General features: G+C 35.0%; 1 protein-coding gene across 4 annotated transcripts in view; it reads left to right on the top strand.

Annotated features, from left to right (window-relative positions):
* Positions 1 to 16,099, top strand: part of LOC149537837 (uncharacterized) — a 61,247-nt gene extending 45,148 nt beyond the window's left edge. Inside the window, exons 2-8 of one of the 4 annotated variants that reach the window (XM_089799225.1) lie at positions 13,687 to 13,753; positions 13,909 to 14,193; positions 14,356 to 14,443; positions 14,679 to 14,871; positions 14,998 to 15,266; positions 15,437 to 15,543; positions 15,645 to 16,099. In XM_089799225.1, coding sequence (XP_089655351.1) covers positions 13,687 to 13,753; positions 13,909 to 14,193; positions 14,356 to 14,443; positions 14,679 to 14,745 — 507 coding nt within the window. In that variant the 3' untranslated portion in view covers positions 14,746 to 14,871; positions 14,998 to 15,266; positions 15,437 to 15,543; positions 15,645 to 16,099. Of the gene's footprint in view, positions 1 to 13,686; positions 13,754 to 13,908; positions 14,194 to 14,355; positions 14,444 to 14,678; positions 14,872 to 14,997; positions 15,267 to 15,436 lie in introns of all 4 variants that reach the window. The other 3 variants (XM_089799224.1, XM_089799227.1, XM_089799226.1) reach the window with 3 other exon arrangements.
* The last annotated feature ends 3,446 nt before the right edge of the window (positions 16,100 to 19,545 follow it).

The following is a 19,545-nucleotide window of genomic DNA, read 5'->3' as shown; positions in this document are numbered from 1 at the left end:
AATTTCTACCATTTCTTGATGAATTGGCAATTTAATTCAGTAAATTAAGCAAAGCTTTCTAGCAGATGTAATAACAAATAAGTAATGGAGTCCACCATATCACATACAAATCAGTTTATATTACACATGGCTGCTTTTCTCTGATTTAAACTCGGACTTAGAATTTTATTCGATGCCTTCTGCAATTGCTGCATCCTCCCTTTTATATCCTCCCTTGGGAAAGAGACATATTTTTTCATTAAACTCCCTAGCCTTTGCAGGGAATGTGTCCCTTCTTGCAAGAGATGCATCTTTTCCCTTCAATATTAATTACTGCCATTAGATTGCTTTCTTGAATGATGCATATTTTATGAAATTGCTTCCCTTAACTAATTAATTCCCATAGACCACTTTGGATAATCATCACTCATCGTATCTCCTTAAGGATAAGCTGTGATTAAATTTAATATTGCTGTCGCCTATCTATTTAGCATGGCGGGAGCATGGCAAATGACTTTTTTATGGCCCTCTCCAATTTCTTTTAATCTAGTGCTGCAAGAAAGCCTTTATCTTCTTTCACCTCTTCTAGTTGTACTTCACATGGCTTGGCACTGTGATTAGTAATGCTTTTAAGATGGTAGTCAAATGCAATTGATGTCTCCACTAAGCCTTTTCTTGCATTAGGTATGCTACTACTGGTCCAATACTACCATGTTTCCAAGTGTGGTGATGTCTTTCAAGGGGTCTTTTTGCAATGTGACTGCTTTCATTTGCCGAGTACAAATCAGATACAGAGCTGGATACAATCATAATTATATATGAACCTATAATATCAATACGCACAAAAAATAGTGATTAAAATAATATAGTTATTTCATCATGATTTTCTTAAAAAAATAATATAAAGTATATAATACAGTTAAAAAAATTGTACATTGGTAAATGGTGATTGAAATGACTGATTTGATAAAAATATGATGATGTTATTGCAAAACCCTAAAGTATAAAAAACAGATTGGAAAAAAATGATTCGAATCATTGTAAACCATTTAAATTTTAGTCAATCCACAAACTTGGGCAAATAAAATAAAATAAAATCAATCGACATGCTAAAAAATAAATATAAAAAATCAATTACAAATCTAAATGCCTGGAAAAAAGAAAAAGTGGAACTAGTTTAATGCAGATCCAAAATTCAAAAATTTTCTTCTTCGACTCTCCTTAATATCTTTCTAATTGGCTCTACAATCTTGCCTGCTACAATGCTTGTTGGAGGTGCAAATGAATGGTTTCAATTTGGTATGTTTGATATTCTGTCAAACATTTTGCATGCAAGCTCTGATTCTTGTTTGGTCTTTACAAGTCTAAACCTGTTTTTTTTTTGAAATAGATGCATTTAAAGATTTTTCACCAAGTAGAAAAATACATGAAACTAATTTCTGAATATTGTTAAAGACAAACCACAATAGCTTTTGCTATTAATTCAATTTCTGACTGTTTAAAATGAATCTATTTGCAAACTTGAAAACTTTGACTAATAGGAAAGGAATATAGGAAGCCTGGCAAACCATATGGCTGTACTTCAACAGTTCATCTTATTCCCAAACGAGCTTCAATATCTTCTAATGTATGCAGCTGAGAATTTTGAAAGCCTAAATGCAGATCGTATCTCCTTGATTGCTAGCCATAGTTCTCAAACTCGGACTTGGCTTAGACTCGGCAAGGCCAACTCGACTTGTGACTCGGCTACGACTTGACAGAAAAAAACCCTTGAAATTTAGAGATTTTAATGATTTGAAACTTATGTCGTGCACTGTTTATTACATACAACTTAAAAACACTATAGCATCATCAAATAGAAGCTAACATACATGAACAATAAACATAAATGATAAATCCATTCCATATGTAGAATGTAAATTGTAGCTGAAGTAAATAGAAAACATAGGATCATATGACATGTCACATAAATATATAGAATTATAAATGTTATCAAAATCATAAATGTATGTAAGATCCATAATGATAAAATCAATGACATCAAATCAGAAATGTATGTAAGATCCATGATGATGAAACAGTAACACTGTAAACCAAAAAACAAGTCTATTTGCTCAAGCTTTAGCTGAAGCCTCATTCTCATCATCATTCTCAAGCTTGGATGCAGCCTCAGCCTCAACCTCTGAGTATCCTGTCTCCTTGCTAACTAGGTGTCTAAGGTAGGTCCTAGAGGCCCGAGTAACCATAGCCCCCACATGTGAGGTGGATTCATGAACAACATCAATAGGGTGTGTGTTTGTGGTTGTTCGTGCACGTACGCGTCTGCCAGAACATGCTCTATCCTCCTCCTCTGCCACAGCCACACCGATAACCTCTATATATACCTGGTCAACCTAGTCAAGGTTTGCCTCAATGAAGATTTGATTGGTAGCTTCAGTGAGCCACTTTGACTCTAGATCAATCTCCTCCAGAGTGATCGGAGAGGTGACAGGATCCAAAATCTGTCTAGTTCTAAGACAAAGGTTATAATGAACAAAACAAGATCATTCAACCTCTGCACAGACAACCTATTTTGCCTCTTCGAGTGGATATGCTTGAATGACAATTCACTCACATCCAAAAGCGTTGCTAGGCTAACACAAAATACGAATGACAATTTTTTGAAGATTTGGGGTTGAGGGCCCAAACATTTGCCACTATCTCTCTGAAATAAGGGAAAAGAAAAACAATTAGTCTTATTTACAAGTACAACTTTAAGGCTAAATTACAAAATCAAAAATTAAAATGTATAGCTTGTAAGCCATAAACTTAAGAATATATTATTTTTACTTGGCTGTAATGATGTCGAAGCATCTATGCACATCTTGCAAGAGAAAATTGCCCCTTCTTTGTTATTATATTTGTCTAGCTCAATGGTTGTAGCTAGAGCACTGTCATCACCACTCATCTTTTGCGTCACTGAATATGGGTCGATTAGAACCTACTCATCCACCTTGGAAGTCAGGACGGAAACAAAATGCTATTTTTAGGTAATAAGCTACTGAATGGATATGCCTGTGAAGTTGATTTTTCCATCTCCTATTAATGATCTCCCAAATGGGACATACTTTTCTTGCACTCATGCATATTGAGATCTAATGGCCTCCTTGGCCCTAGCCATGTCCTCATATATGTATCCCATTGAGGGCTTCTCCCCATCAACATGTAGGAGATTTACAAGGGCGCAGTGGCCTACATTTATTGTTAAAAAAATATTTAAGTCACAATTTAAATTTAAAAATAAAAGTAAAAGTAAATTATTAAACAATTAAATACTAAATGTTAAATTGTAACAAATTTACCTCCAATATTTCTTTGGGTTTAAAAAAACTAGCCTCATCAAAGATGCAATTTACCACATCTATCCTTGTAGTAGTCGTAGCAAAGGAAAAGGAAGTCCACTCCATCCCAACAAACATGCGCCTCAAATCTTCCCTTGATTTCATCAAGGATTGCAATGTGAGGAGATTTGTGGCAAACCTCATATCGGGACGAGCTAACTCTCTTTACCCTATTTATTTCCTCATTATGTTAAGGACCAATGCATGATTGTATATAAACTTGCATATATTTTTGACCCTTTCTATGTATGATTTGACCCACTCAAGCTTACCAATGTCCTCCAACATTAGGTCAAGGCGACAGACCGAAGAACAAAATATTTTGGGGTGCCTCTCCAACAAAAGTTTACTTGCAATAATTTTAAATTAATTAGAAATTTACATATGTTAAGGAACTTTGAATTACAAAAGTTTAAATAAATTTATAGATGTCTTTCCATCAAATTTTCAAAACTTGAAAAGTTAAAACTTAAAAGTGTACTTGCACCAACTTAACTTCCTGCATTATTTGTAACCACTTGCACCACATTTTCTTCCCCCATGTTTGCTATGACTTCCTCAATAACCTCACACAAGTATGTTATTACGATATTAGATAGTTTCTATTTACTCTCTCTTCTGTCTTATTCTAATGGTCACTCTTTTTGTAATGTTTCCATAAACTCCTTTTGCTCATTATGAAAACTTTCTCTCTCTTAAGAATGTCTCTATTTCTCTTCTTGTTCGTTATAGAAACATTCTTGTGTATAGTTGTATATATAGATCATTTATGATCTCTGTTTAATAATGCACTCATTATTTTACCATAATACGATATCAAAGCAAATTCCGGGCCTATTCAAAAAAAATTAATTTCTTTTTTTTTGAAATTATTAGTTCAAAATTTTCAAAATATTTGCCCGAGTGTGTTCAAAATTTGCATTTTTTCTTTCCTCCAAACCGGACTAGTGATTCGGTGTCCAATTATTTTTTTTGCCTCAAGATTGTGGGCATTTTTAGCCTTCTATGGCCTTTTTTTATTCACCCATAGTCTCTTTTTTTGCAAAACGCATGAGTTTCATCACCAGTTTTAATGTTTTTTTGTTATGTTTTTGCTCAAACGCGACGCTTCTCTAACCTTTCTTGCGATTTCTGCCCCCATCTTCAACATTCTTCATCTACCACAACCCCCTGCATGGATTAAAATTTGCATTTTTTTTGCAAATCTGCCCTCTATTCAAGAAATCTGCAAATTTTTGCAAGTTTTAAAATCTGACTTAGGTTTTTTTGAAAATTCTCAATTTTCGTGTCAGATTAACAATTTTTTGCATATTGGCGGGTTTTTGCAGATCTCAACTGGGTTAGTCTCTCTTTTTTCTCGGTGCATTGTTTTCCATGCCTTGATTTTCGAGCTGACAGATTCAAAATCTAATTTCAGACTCTTTCAAGATTTTTCGTGCTCTTTTTTGGGTGCCCTTTCATTTTTCTTAGACTTTTGTCAATCTACCTCGAAGTTCGTGCCTCATATATTTATGTTGTTTGTGCATTAAAAATATGTCATGGCATCTCTCACCAATCTTCTCTTGGAAGGCAATCAATGATTCAACAGAAAACACTACAACACTTGGAAGCAAAAAATGATGATGATCGTCAAGTATTGTTGTCTTGAGGCGCTTGTTCTGGGTACTAACACTCGTCCTACCACAATCAATGCTACTCAAGAGAAGTTTGATGAGCATAATCATGAAGCAGTTATGCTTATTAAGCTTTCAGTTATTGATGATTAGCTGCCTCAAGTGTTGCTGGCAAGACAACTGTAGAGATCTGGACAACACTGAAGGATCTCCATGAGACATCAGATAAAAGCAGAGCCTTCTTTTTGAAGAATCAACTATTCTCCATTATTATGAATTAGCACATGTCCTTACATGAATATCTTCTAAAGATTAAGGACATTAGAGATCAGCTTGAGGCCACTGGCCGTACAACAAAGGAAGAGGATATGGTGGTCATTACTTTGACTATGAGCACTTTATTGAGACACTCAACATTACTGCAACTAATGTTGACCTCAAATTTCCAGATTTGTGCACCAAATTTTGCAGTAGGACCATTGCAAACAACAGTGCTCCTTCATCCTCCTTTGAACAAGCTTTTTTAACCCAATTCTTTAACAAGGATAAAGGCCCATCTCAATCATCTGCTCCGTCTCAGAATAGCTCCAAGAAGAAGCAAGTCCGGTACAACTATTACCACAAGTTTTGTCATGTGATCCAAGAATGTAGGGCTCACATTGCTTCTGATCAGCAAACATTGCTTCTGACCAGCAAACATTGCTTCTGACCAGCAAAAGCAGGGAAGGTCTTAACCACATGCCAACATTGCAAAACATGCATACCTCTTTGATCAACCCAAGGCTGCCTTTTATGCTTTTTGAGGACATGCAAATTTTTTTTTTTTGAAGATGGATTGACCATTAAGGGAGGGTATTACGATATTAGATAGTTTCTATTTACTTTCTCTCTTCCGTCTTTTTCTAATGGTCACTCTTTTTGTAATGTTTCCATAAGTTCCATCTGTTCGTTATGGAATCTCTCTCTCTCTCGCTCTCTCTTCAAAATGTTTGTATTTCTCTCTTTGTTCGCTATAAAAACATTTTTGTGTATTCTTGTATATATAGACCATTTATGATCTTTGTTTAATAACACATTCATTATTTTACCATAATATATGTGGCATTCTTAACATAAGAGGAAGCATCAGTAGATTTGAGGAACATGGTGGATTTTACAAAATTTAAATAGAGAAAAATAATTATCATGGATCATCATCAATCAACAAATAAAAAATGAAATTATTCAATCACGACTCACAATGCATGTAGGAAAGTAGAATGATCAAACACCTCCACAGGGAAAAAGAAAATTTAGGAGTGTTCTATTCCTCCTATCCGATCAACCATTAGTAATGATGGTGCAATCCTTTTTGGTCCATGCCTTTCGATGGTCCTCTTAGCTCAAGCTTCATATCCTCTACCATTTCATCCAAGAGGTAGCCACTCAACTCAACATCAGTAGGGGCTTTAAACCCCACACCACAAATAATTACGACATCTATCAGGCCTTGTCAAAAAGGAGACCTATCACAAATAGATTATGATTAGATGATAAATCATTATGTTTACACAAGTAGAATCTATTAAAATTGAACTTTAAACATAAAGAAACCAAATAAAAAATAATTAATTACTTGGCTGGAATAAATTGAATCTTGCAAAAGTACCAAAATTTGAAAATTTGTTTATTCGCAGCAGCATGAGTCTCCTTGTTCCAACCCATGCTCTCAAGCGAGGGTTGTGTGCCAGGAGTAGTGCGTAGCACAAAATAACTATCCAAACTCGACTTCCGCACTCTAGGTCGAAATGCTAAGTTACTGGTACGGGTATGGGCACGGATACGGATATGTGGGTATGGCAATTTTTTGGGAATTGGGTTTGGGTATGTCTGGATACGTCTGTACAAATAACATATAAAAATCATAAATATATATATACATATGCATTTGTACAACTTGAAAGTAGAAACAAAACTAAAAGCATATAAAAATCATAAATATATATTATATATCTGTGCATGTATACAGGTTTACAGCTTGAAAAGTAGAAACAAAACTGCCATAAATATTGCAGTAGCACATTTATAATGATTTCCTATAAGTCATGTTTCATATCAATTTGTCAATTGATATGTCAAAAATTGAATGTTATGATAGATATATCATATATGATTATATCCATATCGAATTCATTGTGCATTGGTTAAATAGTAAACTGTCAAAATATTACAATTAGACTGATTAGTAATCAGCATCATATGGGTCATCAAGAAAATCAAGATCAGTGGAACCACATGCAGCCCCAGTTTCACTTCCACAGCTTGAAGCACGTTGACTATTTGCCTCCACAGAGGGTAAAGATGGTGCGTTAACTGAAAAATCCAAATCTGTTCTCTCAAGATCTACATCCCACGACATTGTGCCCCCTTCCGTGTACTGACTTTTTTTATAAGTAAGAAGGCGCAAGTTGGAATGCACATAAACCAATTCTTCTGCCTTACTTGCTGCCAATCGATTGCGTTTCATTGAGTGAATGAAGGAGTATGTACTCCAATTTCTCTTAGTTGAAGAAGAACTAGCAACCTATTGAAAATTTATCACAATGTTAGAGAGTTGCAACTATAAAAATAACTTTATTTCTGACATTAACAGACTAACAGTGTTAGACAGTTGGAACAAAAATTAAGAAACATGCCTGTGATAGAAGTTTGATTGCAAGAGTTTGAAGGTGTGGTGATGTATGGCCATTAAGGTACCACCAAGCATGAGCATCCTTCGTGTACTTGTCATGGATAGCAGCAACACTTTGACCGCTAGAGGATACAAAATCAACAAACTCAGTTGTAACTAAATCCTTCATTGCATGATCACGAAAGAGTTTACTGAGTGCTGTCCTACATCCATCACTTCTCCATCTCTGTCTGGTGGTACCCTTGTTGGCTGAGAAAGAATTTCATCACGATAAAATTTTGGAGTCAATGCAAATGCAAGATGTAATGGGGTGGTCATTTTGTTCCACGGTTCAACACAAATTGACCTAACTTCTTTGAAGAAAGTTTCTTCAGGATCTTTCTCTTTTTTATTGATGATGTGTCTCATTAACTCAATCATTGAGTCAATGCCATCGTATACCATTCTGGGTGATCCATGTCAGCAAAATGGATCATGCTTATGATGGGCTCGGTGAAACTAAGAAGATATTCCACTCTTTCCCACCATGTGTCTTCTAGGATCATTTTCATTACATTTGTTGCCCTTTCTGTATTGGATTGCCTCCATTGAATCCAACCTTGACCAATAACCATGCCAGCAAGTGCCTCTCGCACCAACACAAGTCGCATCAAGACAATTGTGTTTGATGCAAATAGAGTCTCAACAGCCTATTCAAGAATTAAAAATCAAAATTAAAATATGAAGAAATCATTATCAAATTTAAAAAGTAAATTCATATTAGTAGTGAAATATAGAATTGAAAATTTGAAGTGTTTCAATTACCTTCAGCAATTCCAACTCTGAAAATGATCTAAAAATGGCTTGTGACATGTTATGGTTTGTGATGAACATCTCAATCTCTTCAACCTCAGCATAGATTTGTTTGATCCAATCTATTTTCCTACCCAACTTTTGTAGCATTAGGTTGAGAGAGTGGACAGCACAAGCTGTGCAATAGATGTGATCAAAATGTATCTCAATCAACAAACATGTAGCTTGACAATTATTTGCATTGTCTGTAATAACTTGGACAACATTTTCAGGACCCACATCTTGGATGCATTTTATAAGGATATCAGCAATAAATTGTGCATCCTTCACCTGTCCCTCACAATCGACAACCTTTAGAAACATTGCCCCTTTGGGGCACACTGCAATCACATTTATCAATGGCCGATTTTTGGTATCCTTCTACCCATCAGAAATAATTGACACCCCTGTTTGTTTCCATGAATTTCTAATGGGAGCCAATGCATTGTTTATGTTTTTGACCTCACTTGCTAGTAAGGTGGTGCATACCTTCTCATAACCTGGCCCTATCCACCCTTGCGGAGCGTCATTTTCTTTTCTCAACACATCCTGCCAATATGGTGAGCGTACAACATTGAATGCCAAACTGTTTGCATAGATACATCTTCCAACAACTTCATTTGCAATCTCCCTAGCATCATTCTGGAATGCTCTCTCCAATGGCCCCTTCTCTTCTCAGTAACAGGTTCTTCTTCAATTCTACCCAAGAACGGGTGGTTAAGTCACTATGAGATGGAGAAGGTGGGGGCCTTGAACTACTTCCTTTTCGTTTCAACAAAGGATGGTTTGTGGCACGTCCGTCTCTTGCATCTACTTCCTCTTGCTCTTGAATGAATCCTGTTATTTGTTGAGGTGGCAATCCTTTTGCATCCAGTCGTTCGCATGCTTTGATACCCATTTGGGGAATGACACATAAATGGGCTTTTACACGGTTGTAGGAGCTAGTTTTCTCCACATGACATAAATTGCATTCCCAAACAAATGTTCCACCTCCTTTTACTTGGCTTTTTATTGCGACATATTTCCATAATGGTGAATTCGGATCGGTCTTGAATTTGGGTCGAGCAGTAGAAGTTGTAGAAGTTGCCATTGTCTTGTCTACAAAAGCCAACAACCAACAAGTTAAAAAAAGAATAATAATGATTAAATAATACATTATTAAATATAAAAATAAATAAATTCAATTTATATTTTGAATATTAAATAATAAATATATAATATATAATATATAGTAACATTATTTTATTACAACATTAAAATTACAATACAAAAATTAAATTACTAAACAATAAAAAATACATTATTAACATTTTAATACTCTAGACATTATATAATAATAATATTTATAAAATATTACCTAACATTAAAAACAGCATTAAAATTACAATACAAATATTATTATATAAATATTAAATTACTAAACAATAAAAAATACATTCAAAACATAAATATTATATACGATTTTATAAAAGCTTAAAAAACTTAAATAATATTACAAAACTAAGAAACTTAAATACTATTAAATAACATTAAAAAAACTTTAAAAACTTAATATTATATACAAACTATATAAAAACTTAGATAAATATTTTACATTTGTTAAAATTTTTACACAACCAGTAACTATTCGTCCGCTCACGAGCTTGTATGCAGAGAACCCTTCCGGCCGCTCACAAGCTTGAAAATTGCAGATTCCGTTGTGCACAGATGGTTGCAAGGCGTTTGGAGTTTGGAATGATTGTAAAGTTTGTAGCGACTATCAAGTTTGCAGAGATTCCTGTTCGCCCAATTGGCGTTAGCAGCTATTCCCGTCCTCTCAGCTGCAGTTGTTGCTGTCGAAGTTGTTCCAAGCTTTCGCTTTGTTGATGTTCTATAGCGGAGGATGTAAAACAGTAAATGTAGTGGCGGATGTAAAGAATTTAACCCGTCTACGTTAGGGTTTTCGCATGGGTAACAACACCGTAAAGCCAAACGCCGACAGTAAAAATTGTAGTCAAACTGCCGCCTATCAATTTGAATCGCAGTCAAATCGCCACGTCACCAGAAAATCGTTTGGAATCGTAGTCAATTCGCCACGTCACCAAAAAATTGTTTGGATACACAATGAAAATTGCAGAGGGGCAAAAATCAAACCCTGTCTGATTCCACAGCGTTTTTTGGTCGTATCAGATTTTGATGCGTATCATACCCGGATCTAAAGGAAAAGGGGGAGGTACCAGTAACTTAGTCGAAATGTAATAGGGCCAGTATTAGTAGTAGTAGTAAGAGCACTAGCACTAGCACTAGGGAAATAATAAATAGATCCACTTCACTTATTATAATTCTCATTTAATGCACTCCTTTAAGTAAATCAATCCCCTTTTAATGAATACTTTATACTATAACCAATTAATAATAATTTATCCCTTAAACATGAGCCAATAAACTTATTCCACTCAATCAACTAGCGAACTTTGCTATACTGAGTCCAATTGCATTGCTAAAAAAAGCACCATAGGCATAATTGACTTACTATAAATTGTAAGTATCTCAAAGTGACCCAATTGATGGAGTCAATCACTGTGCATATCTTGAGTCCTAGTGCCCTTGCCAGATATAGCACTGAGCATAATGTGACTTACTATAAATAGTAAATCCCAAGCTGAAAGCCCTGTTGATATCCCCACATTTCTATGCTACTATCAAGTGTTCAGGTGCCCTACTAGAACAGTAACCTTGACTTTCCTGTACTAGTAACTTACTATGAATAGTAATTGTGTCAATCTAACTTAAACGAAGAGCAATTCTGAATATCCCTGATCACAGGAGAGGGAATTGGTCTCTGGACTATGCCAACTGAACCCTCTGAACAACCCCATCAGCCTACGAAGGTTAAGAAATAGGTTAATCCTCTTAAAGTTGATGCTCATTAAATTGGAGACATTACAATTTGATGATTTTTATACATAAAATCATGGTTTCTTGCAGTTTTTTTGGATTGTAGTGCTCATTTGCATTTGAAGGGTTTTGTGATTTTTCCTCAAAATTGTGGTTTCAGTTTCATCTTGGTATTTCTAGCTACAAGGAGTGATATCTTTGTTTCTCAACATCAAGTTGCCAAGTTTTAGTTATCTTGGTAAGTTTTGTAGAATTAGGGAGGGTTTTAGTAGCAAACTCATTTTGCTGAGTATTTTGACGAGAAGGGACAACCTTCCCTATGCATCTGTGACTAGAAGGGGACAACCTTCTATGCTTGTGTGACCAAATGACCTGTAGATTGTCTTTGTAGGTTTGTTAGGATGATGAAAATTAAGGGAGGGTCTTAAAATAATGTAATGCTTTTTTAGTGGTCATCTTAGTTGTCTTAGTTAACTTAGGAAATTCCCTTTTTATCTTCAGTTCACTATTATTTCATTTAGAAACATTGTCTCTATAAATCTATTTAAGGAGCTTCTGGCTTCTATGTTCAATATAACATGTATCACTCAACCAAATGTTGCTAGCTTTATGTGGATTCATACATTTGTATATCAAGCAAGTCTACAAATGCTGCTAGAACCTTAGGAGCATTACTAGGAGCGTGCTTTTTGTTGCAGCATGGTGTTGGTCGAGAGTGAATGTCATTATATCATGGAATGCCAGGCTTACAACAAAATCAGGTCTGATTATGCGGAAATTTTTAGGGACAGGCAATTTAAACTACTTATTTAAGAAAATCAGTCGGACAGAGCTGCAAACATGATCCTCAAAATCCACTGTCCAAGAGAAGCTTTAAATAAGAGGTTACAGTGGCTTAGGGTGTGTACTAATCTTACATTTCATCTTTCATTTCTTATGAAATTAGAAGTATTAATGACATTTAATTTCTAGGAATTTCATTGGGAAATAGTCAAACAAGCATGACCCAAAATGATTTTTAAAATATCTTTTTAAATTTTGCACAAGGATTTGGGTTAGCGTCCTATATTGGGGTTGAGGGGTAGTGCCCCTCACTAGGTCGGCCACTAAGTACAAATTAAAGCCTTTGAGACCACACAGATCTTGATTGGCATTGCCATTTTTCATAATTTTATTCTTCTAACTTGTTCTCCAAAAGTCCTTCAATCCCTTAACAAAACTCTTGACTTCCATCTTTTACTTTTAATCATTTTCAATTTTTTATTCTTTATTCTTCTTCTTAATTTCCATGAACTGGCCAAGTCTTACATATGGGCTTGTTGATTCCAGTGAGTTTGACCAGACATACTGGGTTCTCGAGTCAAGCGTCCCTAGGCCTCGGTTTGGTCAACTCAGCTCAAGACTCACAGAGTGTGGGCAAGTCCCAGCTAGACACTATAACTCTCAAACCCTTCAGCAAGTCCCTATGACTCTTTAACCCTCAAATCTGTGGTTGTCATACTAAAATATATGTAAGTGATTGAGGGTTTGAATCATAAAATATAACCTCTTTTATTGAAATACATTTTTGTCATAAATGAGTTATTCACTTCCATTTCACTTACAAACAAAGATAAATTTGATGATAATAGCACATGTTTTACAACAATATAGATAAGCTGCAAAGTTGCACGGACATGGATATGGATACATATAGGAATCATATATGGATACGGCCATTTTTTAAGACCCCCAATATGGAGATGGTTGGATACAGCATTCATAAAAAAACACATTCATATCTAATATAATTGCCAATTTTCTAAGTTATTAGAGGACATTTCCATTACTTCAATGCAATATACACATAATTGGTACATAAATAATTACTTGACACCATGTTTTCTTGACAAAAATGAAGGTTGTTTTGAGGTTGAGGAAGGACTTCTACCATGCATCTGCCATTTTGCAGGTGAAGGAATAGTGGAGAACCTTCTTTCCAAGTGAGAGTAAATAAAGACACCAAAAGATACAGATCAAAGACAAGGATGTCCTCTAAGATTTCAAAATTTTAAATATACAAAATAGGATTTTGCAAAAAAATGCTGAGTGAACGAAGGAAGAACAAAGATAGTAAATTAAGATGCTTACATCAACTTTCAATGAGAAATCGTTTCCATGATAACCCATACAGTACCAATTCCTGGAAACTACCCACCAGATGGTGCAACTGGTTTTTAACTTTTAAAATAGGCAATATAGAACTAGCAAAACCTTGCAACTGCAATAAATTTTTACTTCAAAAAAAAAAAGTTTTTTATGAAAGCTGATTACTCTTTTTCTCATTGCATGTTAGTTGCAGCAGGTTGAGCAAGATCAAATATTTGAAGTATCTGAGAGGGTATGGAATGTTCCCTCTGAAGGCAAGTTCTTTTCAAAACATGTATCCCTATGATCCATATGACATGAAATGAAAATTTATTGTACAGCTATTTGATATGATTGTATTTGTAGGGGTGGAGCAAAATATACCTATTTGCAATTCAACTATATAATGCTCTTTAATCATGTATTGCAGATTGGACCAATTCCCATGCTTCAGACTCTCTGAGCAACTCTGATGAAAAAAATGGTCAGCAACTCACAAGGGCACAAAGAAAGAAAATAAGGAAAAGAAAGATAAAAGAGGCTTCTTCAAGATCAAAGAAATTTGTTGGACCTTTGCTTCCAGACAACCACATTCAGGAGAACTTCATCTCTGAAACTCCTAAATGGCTTGATGCAGAATGTTCTGGCTCCAAATTAGAGAGAGAAAGTACAACAATAGATGCTGTTAGATCCAGTGATCCTCCTGTTGGAATAGGTAGGACGATTCAAACAAAATTTGCTTGTTCATTTCTATTTGCATTTTGTTTACTTCTGTGCTCAAATTGGATCTCTTTAGCGAACCTTACAATAAACAACATCAACAAGTCTTCTACTTAACTTCATGATTTTTTTTGATGTTTCAAATATTGAAATCAAGACTCAGGTTCATCTACATGTCATGGGAAATTGAAGCAAAGAAGACTTGCTAAAAAATTGAAGAAAGAGAATGCTAATTCAGCTCTAAGGTTAGCCATTTTATTTCACATAGAAATGAAGCATGAATATCTTCTACCTGAACTTGCAAGCTGAATGCTAAAGTTTTGAATAGTATGTTTCTTAGGTTAATTAATAATTTGTGGAGTAGGTCGTTGATATAACATCTCATTTAATTTGGCATCTCGACTAATTTGCTTTGTTGTTGAGAGGGACAGTTTGATCAACTTCCTGTGAGCTGATTGTTTGTGACTTTTTATTTTTCAGGGAAAATTTGAGCAAAGTTTTTGTGGCAGAATCATGTGAAACTGGATATGTTCTCAAACACCTATGATATGTACTATATCATTTCACATCAAAGCCTGTGTCAATTTATCTGCTGAAATAGGTTGACAGGTTTCTATCATGACAATTGACAACTAACAATTCCTGGACCACAGATGAAGAGTGCATAGATCTGGTGAGTGATTTAGTACCTATTCAAAATTACTTGGACCCATGATAAGACTCAAAGGGATGCATGGCAATTTGAACTTCTGTTTCATTGTCATTAATGAAATGAAATTATGTTTCCTTCTATTTTCAGGTTCAAAATGTGTGTACTTCCTTGCCTTGACTACAGAAAGCGTACATTCGAGGATGCATCATAACAGAAAGATTAATCCTGATTTTGTTGGCAACTTTATCAAAGGATTCATCTATTATCGTTTGATATTTAAGGATACCTTAGTAGGCAAAATATAAGACTGCATTGGCAAATGATAAGATAATAACAGAACGAAAACATCTTGAAATCAAGACGACTGTTTTGTTTCAATTTTACCACCCACCGAAAAGAATGAAAATACCAATCAGGTGATTTTCAAAACATGGTTGGCTAGATTAGAATGGCTGTATTACTTGTGAAAGTTTTTCTTTTTCTTTTGCTTGTACTTTGTATATTTTATCAGGAGAAAATAAAATAATAGATGTAAATAGCAAGTGGTCAGCTGATAACAAATATTGTTACTGTTTCTAAATTTAAGGTTGTTGAATTGCACCATGAACGTGTTGCAACTTGCCATTAGCAGCCACTTACCTTCTCAGATTTGGTGGAATTGAAAGCTTCATGGCTTCTTATCAGAAACTTGGGGTGGTTTGCACAGTACAATTTATTTAAATTTGTATAGTAATTTCAAATGAATGTGCATTCAAAATTGACGTAGCATTTACTAATTTATTTTTACTGGTCAGGGAAGCTCATGTTTGGTTGGGATGTTCTGAAACCCTGTTGTTTGTGGGCTTTTTCTATTTCTTAGGCAAGTTTTATCCTGAGTGCTGCATGTTGATTGGGATTGACCCAAGAAAGGCAAATGGTATGGAACAAGTGTATTGAAGTGTGGGTTAAGCTAAGCACAACAGATGTATGGGGATTGGTGCAAATATAGATGGAGTGAGAGTGAATGTAGTTATGTGAATGGGAATGGACAAAGGATTTGGGAAGGAGCCAAACTACAAGGGTGTGACACTAGTTATTATGTAATTGTATTGACCCATTTCATGAAAATGGATCAGTGACTGAATAGGTTTGCCACGTGTAGCAAATTTTATTTTTCCCTTAGTAAGGCTGCTTTTGAAAAAAATTGAACACTCTTGGTTATGCATGTGAATTTAACATTTAAACATTTAAGGAAACACATCTTGATCGCTGTCTGTGGGTCTCTTCAGGGTACCAACACTACAACAGAACTTGGAAAACAGAGAAAAAAATGTAGTGCGTAGCTTCTATCCTGTAGTAGGCACAAATGATAAGTTTGCTTTATATGTATTGAAAAAATGCAGGGTAACATGGGGACTCACACAACCCCCCCCACCCCCCCAAATCTCAAAGTACCCGTCCCCGAGATGTCCCCATGCTGGGTACTTGCGTACCCAAGTGCCCCAACCTCTACCATTCTGCAACCATGCTGTTGCTGGAATGGGTACTTGGATTTCTATTGAATTTTGATTTTTGATTGTTACTATTGGGTATGTAATATGTTACTATGTTGAATGTTCAATAGTTTTAGTTCATGTTGCAATTTTGCTATGTTCAAGTATTTTAATTTGGTATATACTGCTGAAATTTCATTTCATAACAAGCATTTCAAGTTCTATATAAATACTATACAACACCCCTCCTTGTCCCATCCTCCCCTTGCCGCCGTCCCTTGGCCATCCCCCCGCCGTCCTAAAAATAAGGCCCATTTCCCCCTATCCCGAAAACTTGTCTCAACGTCCCAATGTACCACAGTACTGGTGTAACATCAAAAAAATGTCAAAGGAAGAAATTTAAAAAGGGTTAGAAAATTTTGCCTTTGTGGACAGTGATCCTAAATGATGTATTTCTAATGGGGTAAAGATTTATCCAACAGTGATAAGACTATATCTAATGTATTCTGTTGGTAGCAATTTCAATTAGGAATGTTGGTTATATCATATTCCACATCTTCAATTAGTTGTGTGCATGTGTAAGGAATTATTAAAGATAAAGTTATTCTATACTATAAAATGACGTTATAACATTGAAGGAACTTTCATCCCACATTGTTAAAAGTAAGTCAATCCATTGGCATAAGAAGCTATAATTGAGGCTATTTTCTCATTTGAGATATATGATGTGATTATAATACTAAAGTGTTTCTCCAGTGCTACTTGTTAGTTTTAGTGATCTCTGATGGATAAAACTATTACTACAAATATAGATTATAATTGATATCCTTACTTGAACAATGGCAGAACTAGAGATGTAGAGTCTGTTCTCCCAAGTGATTGCCGAGTCTTTAACTTTAGTGTTGTGGATTGTTGAGGATATACTGTCTTACAATGGAGATTGCTATGAGAACATATAAGCTGCCTTCCAATGGATAAAGTTGAGAGTTGTCTTGTAAAATGAATGTGTAGATCGCTGGGACTGTAATGCCTTGTATTCATTATCTTTCCCGTCGATCTACACTTATATTTATAAGTGTGAAAGGTCATGCCCCTGTAGAGCCAATAGTTTAGTTAAGACAAACACAACAATACAATGGATTATGTAATCAACAGTAAACAGAAGACCCTTGATACTACACATTACAATGTTTGTCGATAATGATATGATAATCATCCAAACATATGACAATTATATATATAAAATTCACATAACATAGTTTTATCATTACTTCTACTGATGCTATACATCAACACTCCCTCTTAGCAAGGGAGAAGTAATACATCGTCAAAATAGAATATCTGAATACATTATCTAATCTTAAACACTCTAAAACAGTGACTAGTCAAATAATTAAAATCACCATGCTATGAATACTATCATAACATATATTATGATCTCTAATTGTCCAAAACAATATCTAAAGTAATCATAATGGATTCATTATCAATGATCTCTAATTGTCCAAAACAATATCTAGAGATGTTTATGATAATAGGCCTATCATTTGCAAGATCGTCATCTTACAAACGATTACCTTTTGAATATATATGTCTATGAAAGATCGTCACCTTTCATTACATATCTGATGCAACTAAACAACAATAGAAGCATAAACTCACATGAATTGAAAACTTAAATTCAATATTCAATATTACAATTTAATTATACCAACTTTTCCTCTGAAGTAATCAAATTTTACTTTAGCAAAGAGACTTAGTAAAGATATCTGTTGTTTGCTCACTAGTATTGATGTACTCTAGTTGAATGACTCCTCGATCCACCATATCTCTAATATAGTGGTAACGAATTTCAATATGTTTGGAACGATTGTGGAAAAATGGGTTAGCTGAAAGCTTGATGCAACTTTGATTATCACAATGAATCACAATGGGCTTCAAAGGTCTTTTGAACAAATTTACTAACAACTTTCATAGCCATACCACTTCTCTAGCACTCGAGGAAGAGGAAATGTATTATGCTTCGATAGAACTTAACACAATTGAACACTGTTTTCTATCAAACCAGGAAACCATTCCAGTGTTGGCATTATATTGTATTTGTTATTAGTGACAACACTTATTCGATTATGAATGATTACCGAGCTCATCACTTAGTCTACAGTGTATATCGAGCATTTAGTGGTTACCTTGTAGGTTCATTACTTAAGCAGTTCACATCGAGCATTCCTAAAGCTACCAAGTGAGTGTATAGTCTAGCAGTGTCTACCGAGCCTATAGTGTTCACCGAGCTTCACAGTGTCTATCGAGTCATCAGTTTGTGTGATGGAAGTCAGTGTTTACCGAGTGATGGATGTGTATTGTTTATCAAGTGAAAGCAAGGTAAATGAAGGATTCAGTTTTTACCAAGTGACACTATATCTACCGAGTCTCCAATGGTTACCGAGTTCCAAGCTACGTTGTGTGATTAGTATGGACCGAGCTTTTACTTCTACCGAGTGCATGACGATGCCGAGTAATGCAGTGGATGTTGAGTATTAGAAGGTCACCAAGTCAGCTTGAAGAACCCGAGTTTTCTACTGTTTGGCCGACTCAGTAATATTTTGTTCACTTGTGTTTTGGCCGACCTTGCAATTGTAATTATTAGAATGGTATATATGTAATGTATTATATCATTTGCAATGTGTGTGTATATCAAGGAATGAACATGTAATGCTTTAAAAAGAGTAAATGCGAATCAACAACAGAGCAGAGTATTCAACAAGGTCTACAAGGAGTAGTAAAGATTCATCAGTCACAAGAGGTGATTTGTACTTCAAGGATCTAATTAACAATCAAGTTGTAAGTAGATCCACTGTTTCATCCTAACAGGTGAATCAGTTTTGTAAATCCTTTAACAAGGTAGATTTAACAGTCTCTGTATAAATCTCCTAACAAAGTGCATACTTCATTGTATGTTTGTAAATCCTCTAACAAGGTGGACCTAGCAGTCCAAATTGCTCTTAATAGGGAAGATCATCAGAAGTGATCAATGTAAGCCCTAACAGGCCAACTTTATACTGTAGTAGTGAAATTTTGTGGGTATCATCCCCACTCCAGTTTTACTTTCTATTTGGAAGGTTTCTGGGTCACCAAAATTCTGTGTTCATGTGTTATAAATGTTTATCTTTCTCATGCATACAGTAGATTAGATGAATGAATGATGAATGGATTAAGTACTAAA

This window comes from Cupressus sempervirens, chromosome 9, assembly GCF_028749045.1.
Source record: "Cupressus sempervirens isolate cs-2001-9-10 chromosome 9, ASM2874904v1, whole genome shotgun sequence".
Taxonomy (NCBI): Eukaryota; Viridiplantae; Streptophyta; class Pinopsida; order Cupressales; family Cupressaceae; genus Cupressus; species Cupressus sempervirens.
The sequence above is the reverse complement of the archived record's forward strand: the minus strand, read 5'-3'. Positions and strand labels throughout refer to the sequence as shown.